This window comes from Eschrichtius robustus, chromosome 5 (genome assembly GCF_028021215.1).
Source record: "Eschrichtius robustus isolate mEscRob2 chromosome 5, mEscRob2.pri, whole genome shotgun sequence".
NCBI classification, from domain to species: Eukaryota; Metazoa; Chordata; class Mammalia; order Artiodactyla; family Eschrichtiidae; genus Eschrichtius; species Eschrichtius robustus.
Genome location: NC_090828.1, coordinates 32,857,583 through 32,878,442, shown reverse-complemented (window position 1 = coordinate 32,878,442; position 20,860 = coordinate 32,857,583). Strand labels below are relative to the sequence as shown.

General features: G+C 39.2%; 1 protein-coding gene across 1 annotated transcript in view; it reads left to right on the top strand.

Annotated features, from left to right (window-relative positions):
• Positions 1 to 767: 767 nt before the first annotated feature.
• The window catches only part of CYP20A1 (cytochrome P450 family 20 subfamily A member 1), a 66,515-nt gene continuing 46,422 nt past the window's right edge, over positions 768 to 20,860 (top strand). Inside the window, exons 1-4 of the mRNA XM_068544629.1 lie at positions 768 to 953; positions 5,160 to 5,209; positions 5,831 to 5,997; positions 8,515 to 8,657. Of these exons, the coding sequence (XP_068400730.1) occupies positions 882 to 953; positions 5,160 to 5,209; positions 5,831 to 5,997; positions 8,515 to 8,657 (432 nt within the window). The 5' untranslated portion in view covers positions 768 to 881. The remainder of the gene's footprint in view (positions 954 to 5,159; positions 5,210 to 5,830; positions 5,998 to 8,514; positions 8,658 to 20,860) is intronic.

The window sequence follows — 20,860 nt, the reverse complement described above, 5'->3', positions numbered from 1 at the left end:
ATTGTTATGATAAATTTAAACTGTTTTATAATATTTGCTGCAATAACAATGTTACCATAGGCAGCAACTCCATTACAGTTGAACACAGTAGATAAAAGTCATTGTTCATTTCTGAAGCTAAAGACTACTTTAAAAATTTTATTGATAATTCCAGTTGCTACTGCCTCAACAGAGCAAAATTTCTTCAATTTGAAAGAATTAAAACAACTATTCTATACATAAATTATGCTTCAATAAACCTGAGATTGTTTTAAAAAAATCTATCCAAGAACCACAATGACCGAAGACAGGATAATTTGGCATTTCTGCAGACAGAAAACAAATGATGTCAAAAATCTTGATTTTAAAAATAGAGATTCTTCTGAAGTAAAGGGAAGAAAAATAAATTTTATGAAATAAATATATAATGTGTGAATTATGCATCTATATTTTATATTTGATCCAAACACCACTAGATTATTATACAACACCCAGACATGTGCAATAATTAAGTTCAGCTACATTTTGTTATTACATATATTTTAAATCTACTTGGAAAAGTGTTGGTCGGGGCAGAGCGATGATAACTCCTAACGTTTTCTCCAAGCCAGGGTTCCTCTTCCCCCAGCAACTCGATCCCGGAGTCGTGGGCGTGTCTGGAGTCTCGGGCGTGTCTGGAGTCGCGTCCGCCGGAATCCCGCCTCGGGGCGCGGTTCCCAGAGCTCCTCCGCGCTCCCTTGCTCCCCTCGCCAGCCCCGGCGGCCCAGGCCACGCCCCCAGCGGCCCATTTGTTCGCTCGTCCGGCGGGCGCTCCCGCACACCCCTCCGTTGCTCGGGTCCTACCAGGCTGAGGCGCTGCTGCCGAGCGCGGAACCGAGACGTGGCTCCCGGGCGGAGGAGCCATGTTGGACTTCGCGATCTTCGCCGTTACCTTCTTGCTAGCTTTGGTGGGAGCGGTGCTCTACCTCTACCCGGTAACCGCCGGCTCGGCCTCGGTCTCGCCCGCAGGGGGCGGGCCCGGGGGGGGGGGCGGGGAGAGCTCCTGCTCCGGCTCCTGCTCCGTCCAGCTCCGGGCCCGCGCGGGCCCGGCTCCCGGGGCATGTGACGCCTCGCAGGCGCGCGCGGGGCTGGCGCTGAGGACGGAGCGGCGCGGGCCGCACGGCCGCCTTCCGACGCCGAGTGAGGCGGGCAGGTGGTTCAGCAGCGCGGGCGCGGCCGCCGGGGGTTGAGGGCTGGTCCGCGGGTCCGGCCTCCCTGCGCCTGCCCTCGCCACGCCACTGTTAAGGGCGGGTCTGAAGTGCTTGGGTGGCTTTCGGGCAGTAACTCTGCCCACTCCAGTCCCAGTTTCTAGTGTGCCTGGGAGGAAACTCCAGGCTGCTCCACGCCTTTCCCCTTTCCCGAGGATTCTCCCCCAGTGTTTCTTTTGTTGTCTACTCTTCTGTCTTTCGACTTTTCATTCCTGAAATCCAGAGTCCTTAAGATCCAGACCGGGTCTTGCTCCTCGCTGGGCCTCACGGGCCAAATAAAGGGGTCGTGGAAGGAGCCCTGTGCAGGGGGAGGTCAGCTGTGAGCTTCACCTAGCCAAGTACTTTATCTCTGAATCGCCTTCCGGCCTTCTTTCTCTTCTTGCCTTCTTCAGCCTCAGAAGGTGGTTCTGAAAACAAAGGAGCTAATGGATGAGGGATCATCTACAAAGCAAGGTGGTGGTTTTGTAGAAGAAGTTAAGCAGCAGCACAGTGCCAAATACATCACTGGCAATGACAGAACACCTTAAATATTCTCGCTGGTAAATGGATTGGATTGGAGTATTGCAACTGCACAATCTGGAACTTTCAGTGAATCTTATTTTCTGAGAAATAGCCATCTAGAAGGTTAGGAAAGTGCGGGAGTAGGGAAATGAGATTTCCAGGCAGCTCACTTGAGGGTCATGAAATTAAAATAAGACTAGTCAGCATGGGTGTGTTTTTCCCCAGCAGTTTTTCTTCATCTGTGTGGAATCAGGGGCAGTTGACAGAATATTGGGTTTAATTAGAATTGGTGTTTTACTAGGTGCTTTTGACAAAAGGATACAGGGCAAGGGAGTGGTTATAATGGACCATGTAACCTAAGCTGGACAGAGTGAAAAATGAATATATGAGTGGGTGGGTTAAAAGTCCTTTTGGGGTAAAAATAGTTTTTGGAGTCAAGATGTTAAAAATAGTGAAAAGGAAAAATAGGAGGTGCTTGGAGAGTTGGATGCTTGATGTTAAAACTCTGGAGATGGTGAAGTTATTGGTAATGTCAAGACCTCGTGTACAACCATGAGAATGAGTGGCTGAGATCAGGTGGAGTTCTGAGTTGGGGACAGATGGGCCAGGAAAGAGGATAAACTTCTGTAGGAATAGGAGTCGGGGGGATGAGGGAAGACCTGGGGATGGTAGTCCGGGGCTTAGTGTGGTGTCTAATGTAGGTAAGGAAAAAGGTCATAGTAACATTCTAGATGGTCTCAAGGTAGATGATAGTGGTGAGGCTACGATTGTCAGGGAGGTTGGCAGGGTCTTGCCAGGTGCATGCCAATTTGGGGATCTCATCAATTTAGCTATGTGGAAGATGTGGATATAGTAAAGGGCAGGAGAGCATTTTGCCTGGTGTTCTGGGGCTCACTCTTCATTTCTCCTCTTGAAGGGTGGAGTTTGGTGTAGGAGGAGCCCTCTTATCCAAAGCGCACAGACTTCTGAGGCACCCTCTGCATGCCTGCTGCTGGAGCTGTAGAAGCATGATTAGTGCGGTGAGGAGGGGTTGTACTTAGTACTTGCACATTTTTAGAGGTTCTTCACTCCTGCCTATCAGTAGTTTTCGGCAGATATTTCGACATTTCTGTCGTAACGCTACTCAGTGAACTCGTTCAAGTATTCAGAGACATCAGCTGTATTTTCTTCCCCATGAAAATATCCATTATGGAGCCTTCCATCACCCTTCCCCAGTCAGTAGTGGTTACCATCTCCTTCGGCTGCATAGCTCTTGTCCTTTTACTATCAGAACTGGTATTCTCTTTGCCTGTGTTGGATACCCTATTTCCTAGGTGCCACATGAGTCTCTCTCTCTCTCTTTTCTTTCAGTTCCTTTATTTGCCGCAGTGCATCATTTTCCAGTAATTTCCTAAGAAAGTGTGCATGGAAAACACATTTTTTGAGATCTTGCTTGTGTGAAAATCTTTCTGTTCTAGCTTCACACTTGAATGATAGTTGGGCTCAGTATAAAATTCTAAGTTGGAAATAATTTTCCCTTAGAATTATAGGGGCCACCACCCACCAGCCTGTTGTTCCATTGGTTGGATTGTTCGTCCACTGTTATCTCCTCTCCCATTCTCTTTATCCTTATTTTCTCCTTTTTTATTTCTTCACTTTCATTTTGTGGGATTTCAGGAAGAGATAATTGATGAGTGTTATCAATCTACCATGTTTAAAGAGAGGTCAGGAAACTTGTTTCAGTCAATAATTTCAGCCTAGAAAATAAAAAGTTGGCTTTTTTTATACGACTGACTTTTTCTAGTTGAGTTCCTTCCATCCTTTTCCCCACTTTTTATAATATTAAACTTGACAAGTTTCCATTATTGATGAGACTGTAGGACAAAATTTTACGTTGTAGGTTTCATTGTCATCAGTTAAATGCAAGTTGCACATACTGTTGCCTAGACAGTATTCTTTTTTTTTGGAAAGATTATCACTTCAGACTACTACTTTTGTTTGTTTGTTTTAAATTTATTTTTATTTATTTATTTTTGGCCGGGTTGGGTCTTTGTTGCTGCACGCGGGCTTTCTCTAGTTGCGGCGAGTGGGGGCTACTCTCCTTTGTGGTACCCGGGCTTCTCATTGCGGTGGCTTCTCTTTTTGCGGAGCATGGACTCTAGGTGCGCGGGCTTCAGTAGTTGTGGCACGCGGGCTCAGTAGTTGTGGCTCGTGGGCTATAGAGTGCAGGCTCAGTAGTTGTGGTGCACGGGCTTAGTTGCTCCGAGGCATGTGGGATCTTCCCAGACCAGAGCTTGAACCCGTGTCCCCTTCATTGGCAAGCGGATTCTTAACCACTGCACCACCAGGGAAGCCCCTAGATAGTATTCTTACAGGATTTAGTACAAACTGTAAAACTCTTCAGTTAGTATCATTCAACCTAGTATTTCTCTTTTGGCATACATACCCCAAAGGAGGAAAAAAGTAAAGTTGAACAAAGATTTTCATGGCACTACCTATAACAAAGAAAATGAAAGAAAGAAATAGCCTAGATGTTTTACAACACTATAGCAGGAAGATGATTACACAGTTCTGGATACATAGTGGAACACAGTTTAGCCTTTAAATGTTCAAATAAATAAATATTCATTTATTTGTATAATGTTAAGTAGGGGGGAAAAGGGCAGAATGTCAAACAAATAAACTCTGATTACTACTAGCTAAAATCATTGACAAAATTCAGAATTGATTCTGGAGTTGACTATTTTAGGTTATTTTTCCTATAAATATTTAGGTTATGTAAAAATAGTTTTATAACATATCTTATTATAAAAGTAATACGCTTGTTGTAAAATTAAAAAAAGACACTAACCTCTAAACCCAGCGACCATAAACCCAGTACAAAATTGTAAAAAATGAAAATTCCCCCAACTTTTTCATAGTTCATTCTTCAGAGGTTGTCACTTTAACAATTTGCTATGAATTATTTTGTTATTTATTTCTATAGCAGACACCTCTCTGACTGTATGACCCTGATAATAATAACTGCATTAAAGCAAATGATGAATACCACATTGTATTTCGGTAAATTCTTTGACTAGAAAGAGGAGAACTATTTTAGGAATGAAACTATTATAATCATGACATTGATTTTTTTTGAAAGCCAAGCCAGATGAGACCATATATAGTCTCAGAACAAAGAAAAGTGTACTTGATTATGTATTAATTGAGGTACAATGGATGTTAAATTCTTCAAACACCTTAGTTTAATTGATAGAGAGGAGGAATATTGGGATAATTCTTTTCAATACAAAGAATCCAGTTTTTGTATTTTAATATAGAAATAATCTCTGAGATTCAACTAATTTGGAAAACCATCATTTAAGGTCCTGCAGATGTCTTGGGAAAACACATCTGACTTATGGGATATGTGATAATTCATTATACTAAACTCTTTAAAATTTTTTCCCTAAGGCTTCCAGACAAGCTGCAGGAATTCCAGGGATTACTCCAACAGAAGAAAAGTGAGTTTTTTTTTTTTTAAATCAAGTAGAGTCAACTCTTAATTTTTGGATCAAAACTAAACCATATCTTTAGATTACTCAGTTTATTTCATTCCTTTGTTTTCTCTAAACTTATCTCTGGGCATACTACCTAAACTTTGTTAAGAACAGAAAGGAAGCCTGTATAAATCAAAACCTTTAACTTCTTTCACTTCTGCTAGCCAGAGAGTGTTGAAAATAGAAAGAAAGGATTAAGATAGAAGGAAATAAGAAAAAATTGCCATAGCTGATTTAAATTAGCCTATGATTTAGTAGCCAATGATGGTGTCCATTGCTATCTCAGAATGAGTTGCTGTAAAAATTGGATAGTTTTCCCGTGTCTAAGTCAGATGTTCCTCGTGTAGCTTTTTTATCTGGTATGAAGTGTTATGAATTCTCAAAATATCAGACAAATCCGTATGCAAATATAACTACCGAAAGAGAGAAGTCAAATATAATTCAGTTTTGGATTTTGCAGTAATTTGAATTTTGTGTATTTTTGCTCTCATCTGTTGACACAGTTAATTCAGAATCAACTAGTATTGTTTTTCTGATTCTTCAATGTTAAATTGATTATTTTGTCAAATGTTGCTCTTTTTTCAGAGATGGTAATCTTCCAGATATTGTGAACAGTGGAAGTTTGCACGAGTTCCTGGTTAATTTGCATGAGAGATATGGGCCTGTGGTCTCTTTCTGGTTTGGCAGGCGCCTTGTGGTTAGTTTGGGCACTGTTGGTGTGCTAAAGCAGCATATCAACCCCAATAAGACATGTAAGTTTAATTTTCTTTTTAATTAGAGTAGTTGTCTATAAATGAAGATCCATACATTGTTCTTAGGAATAGCTAACATTTATTAAATACTTTGTATTATATGCCAGACATTGTGCTGAAGTCTTTATATTAATTACTTCATTTAAGACACAGTATTGTAAAATGATTATTTTCTTCCTTCAATTTATATATATATACGAAGAAAATCCCAGTGTAAATGCCAACAGGATTTTTTTGGAACCTGAAAAAACATTTCCAGGGTATGTCTGAAAGAGTAAAGGTACAAGAGCAGTTAAGAAACATCTAGAAAGAACATTAGCACGGGAGATTCTTGTGCCATCAGGTCGAACAGTGTATTATAAAACTTAATTAACTTAAGAATCTTGTACTGTGATAGGACTAGATGGATTGATGGAATGGAGTAGGTAGCCCAGTAGACAATCTGAGTATATATGATAAAGGTAGCATTTTATGATAAAGGGGAAAGGTAATAAATGGTTTGGGAAAACTAGTTAGCTATTTGGAAAAAATAAATCTCAGTCCCTGTCTCACTCTTTATATCAAAATAAATTAGAAATGATTAAAATTTGGAGTCATAAAAGTAATAGAAGAAAAAATGGTTAAATCTTAAATTTTTTTGAGGGGGTTGTTGATGAGCCCTTTTGTACCATGACATGAGATCTAAGAGCCATCAATCACAAGATGGGTAAATCTGTCTACATAAAAATGAAAAAATTTCAGTACAATAAAAAACACCATGAAAAAGAGAGAGAGAGAGGAAAAGAGAGAGATAGGAAAATGTTGGCCACATACTATATTTCTGTAAAATAAAAAGGTACCACGAAAAAGTTTAAAAGAGAGATGGAACTATTTACCACCTATATATATATAAAGTAAATGAAAACTAATGAGAAAATAAAAGTAAAATGCAATTGTGGAAAAATGGGCAAAAACAAGGTAATTAAAAAAGAAGAAATAAAAATAGCCAAAAAGCAAATTAAAAGATTTCAACCTCACTAATAATCAGTGGGATGCAAATAAAAATGAGATTTTCACTTATTTGACTAGAAGAGATGAAAAATGTTGTCAAAACTCATTGTTGGTGAGGGAATGGAGAAACATGGAGTATAAATGTTTTACAAACTATCTGGAGAGAAGGTTGGCAGTGACCTTTGACTTATTTTAAGGAATTATCATAAACTGATAATCACATAGATGAGAAAAGACATTAGTATTATTCATAATAAAAACTTAAAACTTAAAAATTTTTAATGGCTGCATTAAAGGGTACATTCAGGCGTTAATATGATGATATAGGTTTATTTTATTTTGTTCTTCAAATACTCATATAGCAATTTCTATATGCCAGCACTATTGTAAGACCTTACACACGTTAACTGATTTAATCCTCAGAACACCTTATGAAGTACGTATTATGATTATCTCCACTTTACAGAAGAGAAAACTGATGTACAGGGAGGCTAAGTCATTTGCCCAAAGTCACACAACTAATTAGTGATGGAGCTGGGACTTGAAGCTAGGCTCTCTGGGCTGGGTCTGTTTTCTTAATCACAAAATTTCCGCAATGTGGAAGGACGGCTCTGTTAAGAAATACAAAGATAGGTAAAACCAGACATGGCCTCTGCTCCTGTGGAATTTATAGTCTAGTGCTGGGGAAGGGGGGGGAGCATGTAAATGGTGTTCGAATGATCACAGTAATGAACTGAGAGACGTGCTCTGAAAGAAGGGACTATAGTTCTTTGCAAAATCTGACAGATTTTTCTGTCTGTCTCTCTCTGGTAAGAAATGTTAACAGCTGTAAAAAAAAAATCTCAGATATTTAACAGTGACTATCTCTGTGTGGTGAGATTTAGATGAATTTATTTTCTTTGTATCTATGTTGTTTTAATTACTTACAATGACAGTGTATTTTTGCATATGTGGAAACAATATAGTCATTAAAGAAACACTTAGGGAATTCTCTGGTGATCCAGTGGTTAGCACTCTGTGCTTCCACTGCAGGGGGCCTGGGTTTGATCCCTGGTTGGGGAACTAAGATCCTGTGAGCCTCACAGCGCTGCTGCCAAAAAAAAAAAAAAGGAAACAAGAAACACTTAAAAATGAATGAAGGAGAAAAGAAAAGAAATTTTTGGATTCAGCTAAATAATTTTAACTGTAATACTTGACAGTTACATACACAACATCAATTTTGCTTTAAAAATCAGTGGTGTGATTTTTTTTTTTACAAAGTGAAAGATATTGCTGTCATGTGAGTAGAAAATTTATGTAAGTATTAATGATATACAGTGGAATTCCCAGTCAAAATATTGTTTTCTTGCCAATCTCTATTGCCTCTTGAACTGTTCACATTTAGGGAAGACCAGGGAGTTGTGAAAAAAAGTTGATAGTCTCTTGGCTACAGTCCCGTACCTCCCTGCTCTCTGTTCTTTTGCTGGAGATTTATTTATTTATTTTTTGAGTGATTACTTTGCCTTTGAAATGTTTAATTTGTTTCAGCGGACCCTTTTGAAACCATGCTAAAGTCATTATTAAGGTATCAGTCTGATAGTGGGAACGTGAGCGGAAACCTCATGAGGAAGAAATTGTACGAAAATGGTGTGACTGATTCTCTGCGGAGTAATTTTGCTCTCCTGCTAAAGGTAAGGTAGTTTGGCCTGGAATTCTATCATACAGATAATAGTATATGGATCTTCCTCGAGTTACGATGGGGTTATGTCCTGATAAACACATCGTGAGTTGAAAAATATCCTAAGTTGAAAATGCATTTAAATACAGCTAATCTCCTGGACATAGCTTAGCCTAGCCTGCTTTAAACATACTCAGAACACTTACGTTAGCCTGCAGCTGGGCACAATCATCTCACACTAAGCCTATTTTATAATAGAGTGTTGACTAGCTCGTGTAATTTGTTGAATACTGTACAGAAAGTGAAAAATAGATTGTTGTCTGGGTACAGAATGGTTGTAAGCTTATGGGCTGTTTCCTCTCATGGTCCCATGGCTGGCCGTGGGCTACAGCTGCTGTCGCTGCCAGTGTCACAAAGTGTTGTACTTCATACGCTAGCCCAGCAGAAGATCAAGATAAGTTCAGAGGACCGTTTCTACTGAACGCTTATGGCTTTTGCGCCACGGTAACATTGAAAAATTGTACGTCGGGGACCATCTGTATATTTTAACTATTAGTGTGTCTTTGTCTTTCCTACTCTTTTCTTACCTGTCTTTCTAAGCTGAATTTTACTCTTTTTTTGCGGGGGTGGGCCACACTGCAAGGCTTGTGGGATCTTAGTTCCCTTCCAGGGGTTGAATCCATGCTTCCTGCAGTGGAAGCGTAGAGCCTTAACCACAGGACCGCTAGGGAAGTCCCTCTAAGCTGATTTTTATTCTCCTGAAATTCTAAAACGAAACAAAAACAAAACAAAAATCTTAACATCTAGACTCCCTTTGTAAGTTGGAGTGATGGGAGCAGAGAGAACCTGAAGACATTTTATGTATCAGTAGATTTGTCCATTGTTTTCAGACCAGACTCTAAACCAGCATTTCCTAAAATATGGTCTGAACTCACCTGAAACACTCCCTCTTGTTCAAGGTGCAGATTACTGGGCCTTTACTTGGACAAACTGAATCACTGGGAGGGGCACCTGACATTTTTAAGAAGCTCAGCAAATCATTTACAAAGGCGGAGAACAATACTAATCCATACCGTTTCCTTTTTGTTTCTAAGGACCCTTAGCCAAGCGCTGTGTGCTGCCTCACAGTTCCCTGTGCTCCCACAGGGCTGTTGCAGACCTTCCCCCTTACTCTAGCACTGCCGGCCCTACCAGCCCCTTTGCTTGCTGTAGATGTCCTAGCCTCCTGCTTTGCTGAGACCAAGGAGCCCTTTACGTGTGAACTCCCTCAATAGCCTGTTCCCCCACCAATAGACTCTGTCCATCGCAAACCTTGGTTCTTTTCTCTTATTTTAAATCTTGAAGAATCCTTCCTTCTGTCCAAAGCTAATCTATCCATTCGTGCCATTTAAAAATAATGTGATTTATAAAAGTAATATGTGGTTGCTGAAAAAAACGTGGAAAATCTGATAGTATAAAGAAATCACCCGTAATTTGACTATAGATTTTTTTTATATGGTTGAGATCATATTGTATGTACAATTTTATATACTTTTTCATTATAAAACGTATCGTAAGCATTTCCCCATCATTAAAAAATTTACAGGGACTTCCCTGGCCGTCCAGGTGAAGACTCTGCACTTGCACTGCGGGCGTGGGGTGAGGGTGAGGTGGGCACGGCTTCGAGGTTCCATCCCTGGTCAGGGAACTAAGATCCTGCATGCCCTGTGGCTCGGCCAAAAAGAAAAAAAAAAAAGAAAAGAGAAGAAAATTTCCAAAAATAACTAAAATTATGCTTTTTCTGCTAGTCACTTTATAAAATATGGAAACATTTAGAAAAGTCCTAAGGAAAAAAAATAAACATTTTTACTGCTGTTCATTCCCCGGTGATAACCATGTTTAACATTTTAAAATACTTTCCATCATTCCAGTCATTTCTGTGTACAGTAGAATTTCAGTCAGCATTATACTGTATAGATAGTTTTAGACTCTGCATTTTTATTTACCATTATATGATAAGTATTTTTATAACAGTAAATATTCTTAGAAAATTACATTTGAAAAGAGTCTCTAATGTCACTTTTACTTTCTGAATATCTTTCAAATTGCTCTACTCCACCAGCACTGCTCCCATCCTGGTTTAAGCTTCCATCATCTTATGGGGATTGCTTGTTTCTCTGCCTTCTCTCTGCACTTCTCCTCCAATTTCTACCCTCTGATAGGGATTCTTAAGCTTTTTTTAAGACATATACCCCTTGCAGTTGTGGTGAAACCTACAGACTCCTTCGGAGAATAGCATTTGAAAATGTAACTACAAAGGAAACCAATATAGTTATCAAAATGTTATTTTTAAAAAACTTGTGATATTATAATATCTGTTCTTTATTGTTAATGTATTAAATAACAAGGTCTAGCAATGCTTCCCCAAACTTCCACAATCTTAAAGTAATGATGTTATGAGAGACAAAACCATTATTTTGAGAGTTTTACAATAACCAAAATATAATGTGAACGTATTTGAGATTTGTATTGCGACAAAGTTAAAAGCCCTATATTCAGAAAGAAATGCTAAATTTTATTTAGAGGTTAGTGAAAAATAAAGATTTTTTTTCCCCCCTCATCCAAGTTCATGGACTCCTGGATTCTATGCACAGACCCTTTGGTATCTATGGACTGGATTGTTCATAACCCCTGAGAACAGACACTTTCAAAATACAATTCTTATTTTATCAGTCCCTGATCAAAAACCTCCACTGGCTTCCCTTTGCTCTTGGGACAAACTCCGAAGTCTTGAATGTAATCTTGAAGACCGTATGTGGTTTGACCTGCCTACTTTTCCAGCCTCGTTTCCCACTTTCTCATTTGTGCTTATACTCTAGCCACCCTGGTTTTCTCTTAGTTCTATACCTTGTTCTCTCCTATCTCAAGGGCTCTGTATATGCTGTTCCTGTTGCCTGGATTGTCTCATCTAACCATCCACACACCTAGTTAATGCATGTTTATTCTTCAGCTCAGTTTAGATGTCACTTCCCCAGGGAAGCCATCTCTGATCATCCCACTGTCCCTAGGAAGGTCCCCCTTTTAGATGCTGTCATAACACCCTTTGCTTTTCCTTTGCAACACGTCCTAGTTTGTAAGTATTTTATGTGAAATTCTATGAATAATCTTTCCTAAGCTGTATGCTCCACGGAGGGAGACACTATTCTGTTTTGATTTCTACTGTATCCGTGGGTCTTGGTGTAGAGTAGGCTCTCAGTAAATATTTATTATATCAGTGAATGAATACCGACCAACTTACAGGTCCTCAATTCATAGTCTCTTCTCTTATCTCTGTGGGTCTGTTCTTGCTATGTTCTCCTCAGCTAACTCCTGGCCAACTCCTCTTCCAATATCCAGTTTAGTTACCTACCCTCTGCCATTCACCCTCTTTACTACCATGACAACCTGGATATGCTTACATAACAAAATTAAATTGACTTTCTTGTCTCCCTTCTTATATTGTGTTTTCCTTCCCCTTTCCTCTAATCTGTGTACCTCGAAGAAAGTTATTTATTTTGTTGTATGTTCTTCTTGGGAAGTAGTAGTATTGTATAGAGCAGAGACTTTAAGCTTGGGCAAAAGGCTTTGAACCTTTTTTTATAAATTTATTTGTTAATTTATTTTTGGGTGTGTTGGGTCTTAGTTTCTGTGCGAGGGCTTTCTCTAGTTGCGGCGAGCAGGGGCCACTCTTCATCGCGGTGCGCGGGCCTCTCACTGTCGCGGCCTCTCCCGTTGCGGAGCATAGGCTCCAGATGTGCAGGCTCAGTAGTTGTGGCTCACGGGCCCGGCCGCTCCGCGGCATGTGGGATCTTCCCAGACCAGGGCTTGAACCCGCGTCCCCTGCATTGGCAGGCAGATTCTCAACCACTGCGCCACCAGGGAAGCCCCAAGGCTTTGGATCTTATTTCTGTCATTTAGTATCTGCGTGATTCTTTGTGTGTAACTTGGCCTTTGTGAGCTTTCATTGCCTCTTTTTTTTTTTTTTTTTTGGCCACTCTGCAGGGATCCCTTAGTTCTCCAACCAGGGGTCAAACCCGTGCCCCTTGCGTTAGAAGCACAGAGTCTTAACCACTGGACCGCCAGGGAGATCCTATTGCCTCATCTTAAATTGAGGATAATAGCATCCATGTTACAAATTTGCTGTGAGGATTATATGAGGTCATGATGTAAAATACTTAACAACAGGTCTTAGAACACAGAAACTACTCAAAAAAAAATACCTTTCCTTCCTTTGTTTGAGAAGTAGATTTTCCTGCTGTTTGTTTGCTGCTCCCCCCGCCTCCCAACGTTCTCTGTTCTGTTCACATTTCTTCTTTCTTACATTTTTCCTGCTCCTCTGAAACTACACCTCCTTATTAATGCTTCCAATTTAGTTAATGCGTTCCTTCTTTCATGCAGCGTTTTTTTGTTTTTGTTTTTTTTTTAATTAATTTTATTTTTGGCTGTGTTGGGTCTTCATTTCTGTGCCAGGGCTTTCTCTAGTTGCGGCGAGCGGGGGCCACTCTTCATTGCGGTGCGCGGACCTCTCACTATCGTGGCCTCTCTTGTTGCGGAGCACAGGCTCCAGACGCTCATGCAGCGTTTTTATAGTTGAGGGGCCTATATCTGTCCCATTTGGAGGGTTACGTAGGAGTCCTTTCTGTTCTATATAGATTAAACCCACATTCACTCACAAGTACACAAATACACCCCACTGACTTTCACATTATATATGGTAAATAATTTTAAAAATCATGGAAAAAATTTTTTTTTGAATTTTTGAATTTTATTTTATTTATTTTTCTATACAGCAGGTTCTCATTAGTCATCCATTTTATACACATCAGTGTATACATGTCAAACCCAATCTCCCAATTCATCACCCCCCACCCCACTTTCCCCCCTTGGTGTCCATACATTTGTTCTCTACATCTGTGTCTCTATTTCTGCCCTGCAAACCAGTTCATCTGTACCATTTTTCTAGGTTCCACATATATGCGTTAATATACAATATTTGTTTTTCTCTTTCTGACTTAACTTCACTTTGTACGACAGTCTCTTAAGTCCATGCACATCTCTACAAATGACCCAATTTCGTTCCTTATTATGGCTGAGTAATATTCCATTGTATATATGTACCACATCTTCTTTATCCATTCGACTGTTTTTGGGCATTTAGGTTGCTTCCACGACCTGGCTATTGTAAATAGTGCTGCAGTGAACATCGGGGTGCATGTGTCTTTTTGAATTATGGTTTTCACAGGGTATATGCCCAGTAGTGGGATTGCTGGGTTATATGGTAATTCGAGTTTTAGTTTTTTAAGGACCCTCCGTACTGTTCTCCATAGTGGCTCTATCAATTTACTTTCCCACCAGCAGTGCAAGAGGGTTCCCTTTTCTCCACACCCTCTCCAGCATTTGTTGCTTCTAGATTTTCTGATGATGCCCATTCTCACTGGTGTGAGGTGATACCTCATTGTAGTTTTGATTTGCATTTCTCTAATAATTAGTGTAAAAATCATGGAAAATTTAAATAAACAAAAATAGAATAGTATAATGAACATCCATATTCTCATCACCAGACTTTTAACAGTTATCAAATTAGACGCAATCTTACTTTATCTATACCCCTACTTACCTCCCCTGCTTTCTCTCTGGATTATTATTATTATTTTTTTAAATTAATTAATTTATTTTTATTTTTGGCCGCGTTGGGTCTTCGTTTCTATGCGAGGGCTTTCTCTAGTTGTGGCGAGCGGGGGCCACTCTTCATCGCGGTGTGCGGGCCTCTCACTATCGCGGCCTCTCCTGTTGCGGAGCACAGGCTCCAGACGCGCAGGCTCAGTCGCTGTGGCTCACGGGCCTAGTTGCTCCGCGGCATGTGGGATCTTCCCAGACCAGGGCTCGAACCCGTGTTCCCTGCATTGGCAGGCAGATTCTCAACCACTGTGCCACCAGGGAAGCCTGGATTATTTTTAAACAGATTCCAGACATCATACCGATGAGGACATACTTTTTCAAGGGCTTAACAGTATTTAGCATGTAATAGCTACTTGGTCAGGTTTCTTTTCTTTTCCTTCTCACCTTCTGTAACTTTGTTCATTCCTTCTAAAAATATTCAGACTGCGCATTATAAGACTTTTGTGACTTTTTTGAGTTGTAGAATAACTGATAAATCTTAAGAGGATGCCATTTTGACTCATCCTACAGTATCCACTTTTTAAAAATTACATTCAGTAAATGCTTAATGCCATATTTTCCTTATTCTTCAATTCTGTTTGAAACTCACACTTTTCATTCAAGATTTGAGACTGGCTTGTTGAGTTTACCAGAAGCATTAATTAATATGTTGGCTCCTCTGCACAGTTTTGCTTCCAAAGACTAACCAAACAAGGCCTTTAACCATGGCCAACTGCTGATTAGTCTTTCTCCTTTCCAGTTCCTATTTCTAACTGATAGCCATTATTCACAGGGCCATCAGGAGATCTGTATATCAAATTTCCACCTTCTCATTATTGTCAGTACTATTTGGTTTTATTTTGTTTTAAATATTTATTTATTTAGCTGTGTCAGGTCTTAGTTGTGGCACGTGAGATCTTCATTGTGGCGTGTGGGACCTTTAGTTGCAGCTTGTGGGATCTTTAGTTATGGCATGCAGAATCTAATTCCCTGACCAGGGATTGAACCCAGGCCCCCTGCGTTGGGAGCGCGGAGTCTTAACCACTGGACCACCAGGGAAGTCCCAGTCAGTACTGTGTTGTATCATCAGGTTCTCTGGACCTCTCAGGCTGCCTGCTTGGGTTGTCATAGCTGGTCCTGTCACACCTGAATGTCCTACCTGAAAGCAGTTATGTTGCCTCCGTCTAAGCATTCACCAGTCAGAACCTTTCTTTCTGTTCTGTTTAAACACCTAACATTTGTCTGTAAGAATCTTTGTATTTAATTGTATAGCCCCAGGGAATTTTACCTATTTCTCTTTGCTTTGCTTTCAGTGATTATGCTTTTCAGTAATCTTTATTGTTAAAAGCCTTAATTAGTTTTTCTTCTCTGCTTCAAACTAAGTAATTCTAACTTCTTTAATCTTTTATCGTAGGCTCTATTTCCCAAATTTTCAATCTTTTTTGTCCTTGTTCTGTATTGCGTTTTTTCCTCCTCCTGTCTGATCAAAGGCAAATCAAAGTGGAAAATTATTTCCCAGTTTTCACATTTCTTGCCATCATATTTTCAAGCTTTGGTTCATAGACTGGGTCCATACATGAGAAGTGTGTTTCAGGTTTATGTTTTCAGCCCCGTAGCACAAGCCAGTTACTTAGCTTATTCATTAGTCAGAAATACCAATTAATATTTAATCAGCAAGAACGTGATTGAAGAGGGCTGTAGTCAGAGCATCCTCTTCCTCCCTACTAATGGTTCTTCTTTAAGAGAACAGGGCTGTTTACCAGAGTTATCACTCCAAAATAAGCTGTACTTCATATTGACACAATAAATCTTCTGCCTTTTTTATTTTTATTTTTATTTTGGTCCAGATCTGAATTCTGTATTCTGACTCTTCTCTAATCCTCTCAAACCTCATCCTGTGAGTTCTGGTTCCTTCCTGCCCTGACCGTCTCTGCTCCAAGGCTGTGTGTAAACGTCCACTTTAGTTCTGTGAGTGTAACTTCTCTCTTCTTTCTGTGTGCTTCAGCCCCATATGCTCCTATGACTTTTGAGTTAAACTCTGATTTAACAAGTATTTCTGGATTTTAGAATTTATGACAGTTTTCCAGAACCCTCTTAATTGACAGCTTAGTAATAATAGCCAAAATTATTGAACTCATTGGTTTAACACTATCAAGTGAAGCTCATCAACAGATTGTTAGAATTCCCATCTAATATACATAGTCAAGATTCATAAACTAAAAGAGATTCATATAAGCCTCTAGCAGATGTACTAGATATGTATGTCTGGAGTAAAAACCTGCACAAATCATTTCTAATGTTTGCATTGTTTTGTAGAGTACTGTGCAAAACAAATGGATGAGCAAATCATAACACAGTTCTGTGATACAAATGACAGTATTGATAATAAAATTTTTATGGTCATGGCTAAAAAGGGGAAAAAAAAGGCTTTACCAGCATAGGCTGAAAGCATTTCCTCCATTAGTTGCATAATCAGTAATGATCTGGTACTGTGGGGAGATAGTCACAGTTAAAATCTCTGATAAGTCACAAATTGTCCTGATAGGTTTATAGGATACCATTTGGGTCCTAAATTTGGACCCAAATGGCCCAAATTTAGGAATACCATTTATAGGTCCAATGTTTAGGAATACCATTTATAAGTTTGTTTTTTTTTTTTTGAACACGTAATATCCCACAGAAGAAAGGTCACCGGAAAACTGACTACCTATCACTTAGAACTGAGGAAAGATATACCCTGGATTTCATTTAAAAACCAGCTATGTACAAAAGCTCTTACACATTATTAAGGAAAAGATACAAGCCCCAGTAGAAAAATGGCTAAAGAAGTGAACATGCAATACATTGTGGAAAACATGTAAATGGCCATTAAATATTTGAAACTTATTTAAACCCTACCAATAATTAGAACGAAATAAGCCAATTAAAGCAATGTTGAGTTATTTTTTACCTGTTAGACTGACAGAGGTTTTATAAAATGACAACACTTAGTACGTTCCAAAGTATGGGAAATGGACACTGAGATTGCTGGTAAGAGTGTAAGCTGATACAGGCTTTCTCCAGGGCAGCATGGCCATATAAAGCAAAAGCTTAAAAACTACTTCTTAACTCAGAAATTTCATATCTAAGGAAGTCAAATGGCAATAGATGTATGTACAAAGATGGCTGTTGAAGCATTGTTTATTGTAGCAGAAATTGGACAATACTTAAACATCCAGTAGTAGAGGATTATTTGAATGGTCGTAAATCCGTACAATGGATTAGAATGAAAACATTAAGGTGGCAAAGACATTTATTTACTGACATGGGGAGATGGTTTGCTAGCACAAACTTGGTGGCTTAAACACAGAAATTTATTGTCTCACAGGTTCTGGAGGCTGTTGCCCAAGATCAAGGTGCCGGCAGAGTTGGTTCATTCTGAGGGCTGTGAGGGAAATCTGTTTTATGCCTCTTTCCTAGCTGCTAGTAGTTTGCTGGTAATCTCTGGTGTTCCTTGGCTTGTAGATTTATTACCCCAATCTCTGCCTTCATGTTTATATTGAGGTTTCCCTGTGTGTGTATATGTTTGTGTGTGTGTTTCAGTGTCCAATTTTCCCCTTTTTATAAGGACACAGTGGTATTGGATTAAGGCCCACCCTAATGTGCACATCTTAAACTGATTATCTGCAAAGAACCTATTCCCAAATGAGGTCACGTTCACAGGCACTGGGGGTTAGAACTTCAGGATCTTTTTGGGGGCACAATTCAACCGTTAACATATGGTAAGTGAAAAAACCAGTATACAGAACAGTTTGTAGAGTATTATTACATCGTCCAAAGTATACCTTTATGCACACATGTATGTACACATATACGTGGATACACATACCTATAGAAAAACATGAAAAGCTATATAAAAAATGTTACCAGTAATTATTGCTACTGGGTTGAATTTAGGGTGATTTAAATTAATTTCTATATTTTCATTTATATTATTTTTAAGTTATTTATTGTTTTCTACATATTAATTTTCTTTTACACTAACCTGTATTACTGTACAAGTCAAAAACAATGAACCACTCAACTATCAGTGATAGTCTGAATAGTCACTGAATTTTCATTAGGAGCAAAGCTTAATAATTCATTGACTAATTAAAACCAAAATTCAATAATTTATTTAATTTTCTCGAAGAACAAAGCCTTTTATTCATGGACTTTTTTAGGACTATGTATTTGGTTTCTTTTATTCTTCTGGAAGCTGCTAATATGCAGGAGTTGATTTGGGGAGAATTATGTTCCCTGCTGTTGTTTTTGTACTGTTCAGTATTTTTAATCAGATTTTTTTTTCTTTTTTAAAACCCCAAAACTGTAAAAGGCCAAACTTTATAAAGAGAAAGCGCTAATAATGTTCAATGACTTTACATATACAGTTATGACACATTATTAGTAAGACAGAATTGAATATTTAAAGAGGTATGTAGTAACTTTTGAGAGCGTTCTTACTCTCTGTCAGAAACATAACTTTTTTTTTTTTTTTTAATTTTTATTTATTTATTTATGGCTGTGTTAGGTCTCCGTTTCTGTGCGAGGGCTTTCTCTAGTTGCAGCAAGTGGGGGCCACTCTTCATCACGGTGCGCGGGCCTCTCACTATTGCGGCCTCTCCTGTTGCGGAGCGCAGGCTCCAGACCCGCAGGCTCAGTAATTGTGGCTCACGGGCCTAGTTGCTCCGCGGCATGTGGGATCTACCCAGACCAGGGCTTAAACCCGTGTCCCCTGCATTGGCAGGCAGATTCTCAACCACTGCGCCACCAGGGAAGCCCATAACTTATTTTCTGAAGTAGAGGCAGGACAGTCATTTTAAATAAAGGGTTGGTAAACTCACTAAATATTTATTGAGCACCTGCGATTTACCAGACACTGTGCTAGGTACTAGGATTACCAATGTAAAAAGCTGCCCTCCAGAAGGTTTAGGTCTAATGGTTATCAGGTACTGGGTCTTTAACCAAATATTAGAGTGATGCTAATCAAAAGCATTCCTTTTATTAAATGTTGGGACCAGTCTCAAACTCTGAGTTTCTGACAGCAAACTGCTTATCACTTTGTATTTCTCTCACTCCTAAATCTACTCTTGGCCTACATCCTGACCCTTAATCTTAGAACACCTTCTGTTTTTGAAGTTCTTTGATCTGGTTTTAGTTTCCTTCTTACCCAACATGAACATAGTTGGTTACTCTAAAGATATATTTTTTACCTTCTTCCACATAGAGAGGCATAGTGGTTGAGAGCTTGAACTCGTCATCGAGCTGCCTGGGTTGGAATAGGAATTCTGTGATTTTTTTTGTGTGGCCCTGGGCATGTTACTTATTTTCTGTGACACATTTCCTCATTTGTAAAATGGAGACAATAACAGTTACTTGTCACATAGTATTAACGATTAAATGAACTGACACATTAGTAGGTGCTTCCAAATAGTTTTTCACAGTGGTTTTACCATTTACAGTCCCACACAGCATATGAGAATTCTGCTTTTTCTGCATCCTCACCATTCCTTGGTATTGGTATATGTATAGGGGTATTTTGTTTTGAATTTTATTTTATTTATTTTTTTATACAGCAGGTTCTTATTAGTCATTAATTTTATACACATAAGTGTATACATGTCAATCCCAATCGCCCAATTCATCACACCACCATCCCCACCCCCGGGCAGCTTTCCCCCCTTGGTGTCCATATGTTTGTTCTCTACATCTGTGTCTTAACTTCTGCCCTGCAAACCAGTTCATCTGTACCATTTTTCTAGGTTCCACATACATGCGTTAATATACGATATTTGTTTTTCTCTTTCTGACTTACTTCCTTCTGTATGACACTCTCTAGATCAATCCACTTCTCAACAAATGACCCAGTTTCATTCCTTTTTATGGCTGAGTAATATTCCATTGTATATATGTACCACACCTTCTTTATCCATTCTTCTGTCGATGGGCATTTAGGTTCCTTCTATGACCTGGCTATTGTAAATAGTGCTGCAGTGAACATTGGGTTGCATGTGTCTTTTTGAATTATGGTTTTCTCAGGGTATATGCCCAGTAGTGGGATTGCTGGATCATATGGTAATTCTATTTTTAGTTTTTTAAGGACCCTCCATACTGTTCTCCATAGTGGCTCTATCAATTTACATTCCCACCAACAGTGCAAGAGGGTTCCCTTTTCTCCACACCCTCTCCAGCATTTGTTGCTTGTAGATTTTCTGATGATGCCCATTCTAAATGGTGTGAGGTGATACCTCATTGTAGTTTTGATTTGCATTTCTCTAATAATTAGTGATGTTGAGCAGCTTTTCATGTGCTTCTGGCCATCTGTATGTCTTCTTTGGAGAAATGTCTATTTAGGTCTTCAGCCCATTTTTGGATTGGGTTGTTTGTTTCTTTAATATTGAGCTGCGTGAGCTGTTTATATATTTTGGAGATTAATCCTTTGTCCGTTGATTCGTTTGCAAATATTTTCTCCCATTCTAAGGGTTGTCTTTTTGTCTTGTTTATGGTTTCCTTTGCTGTGCA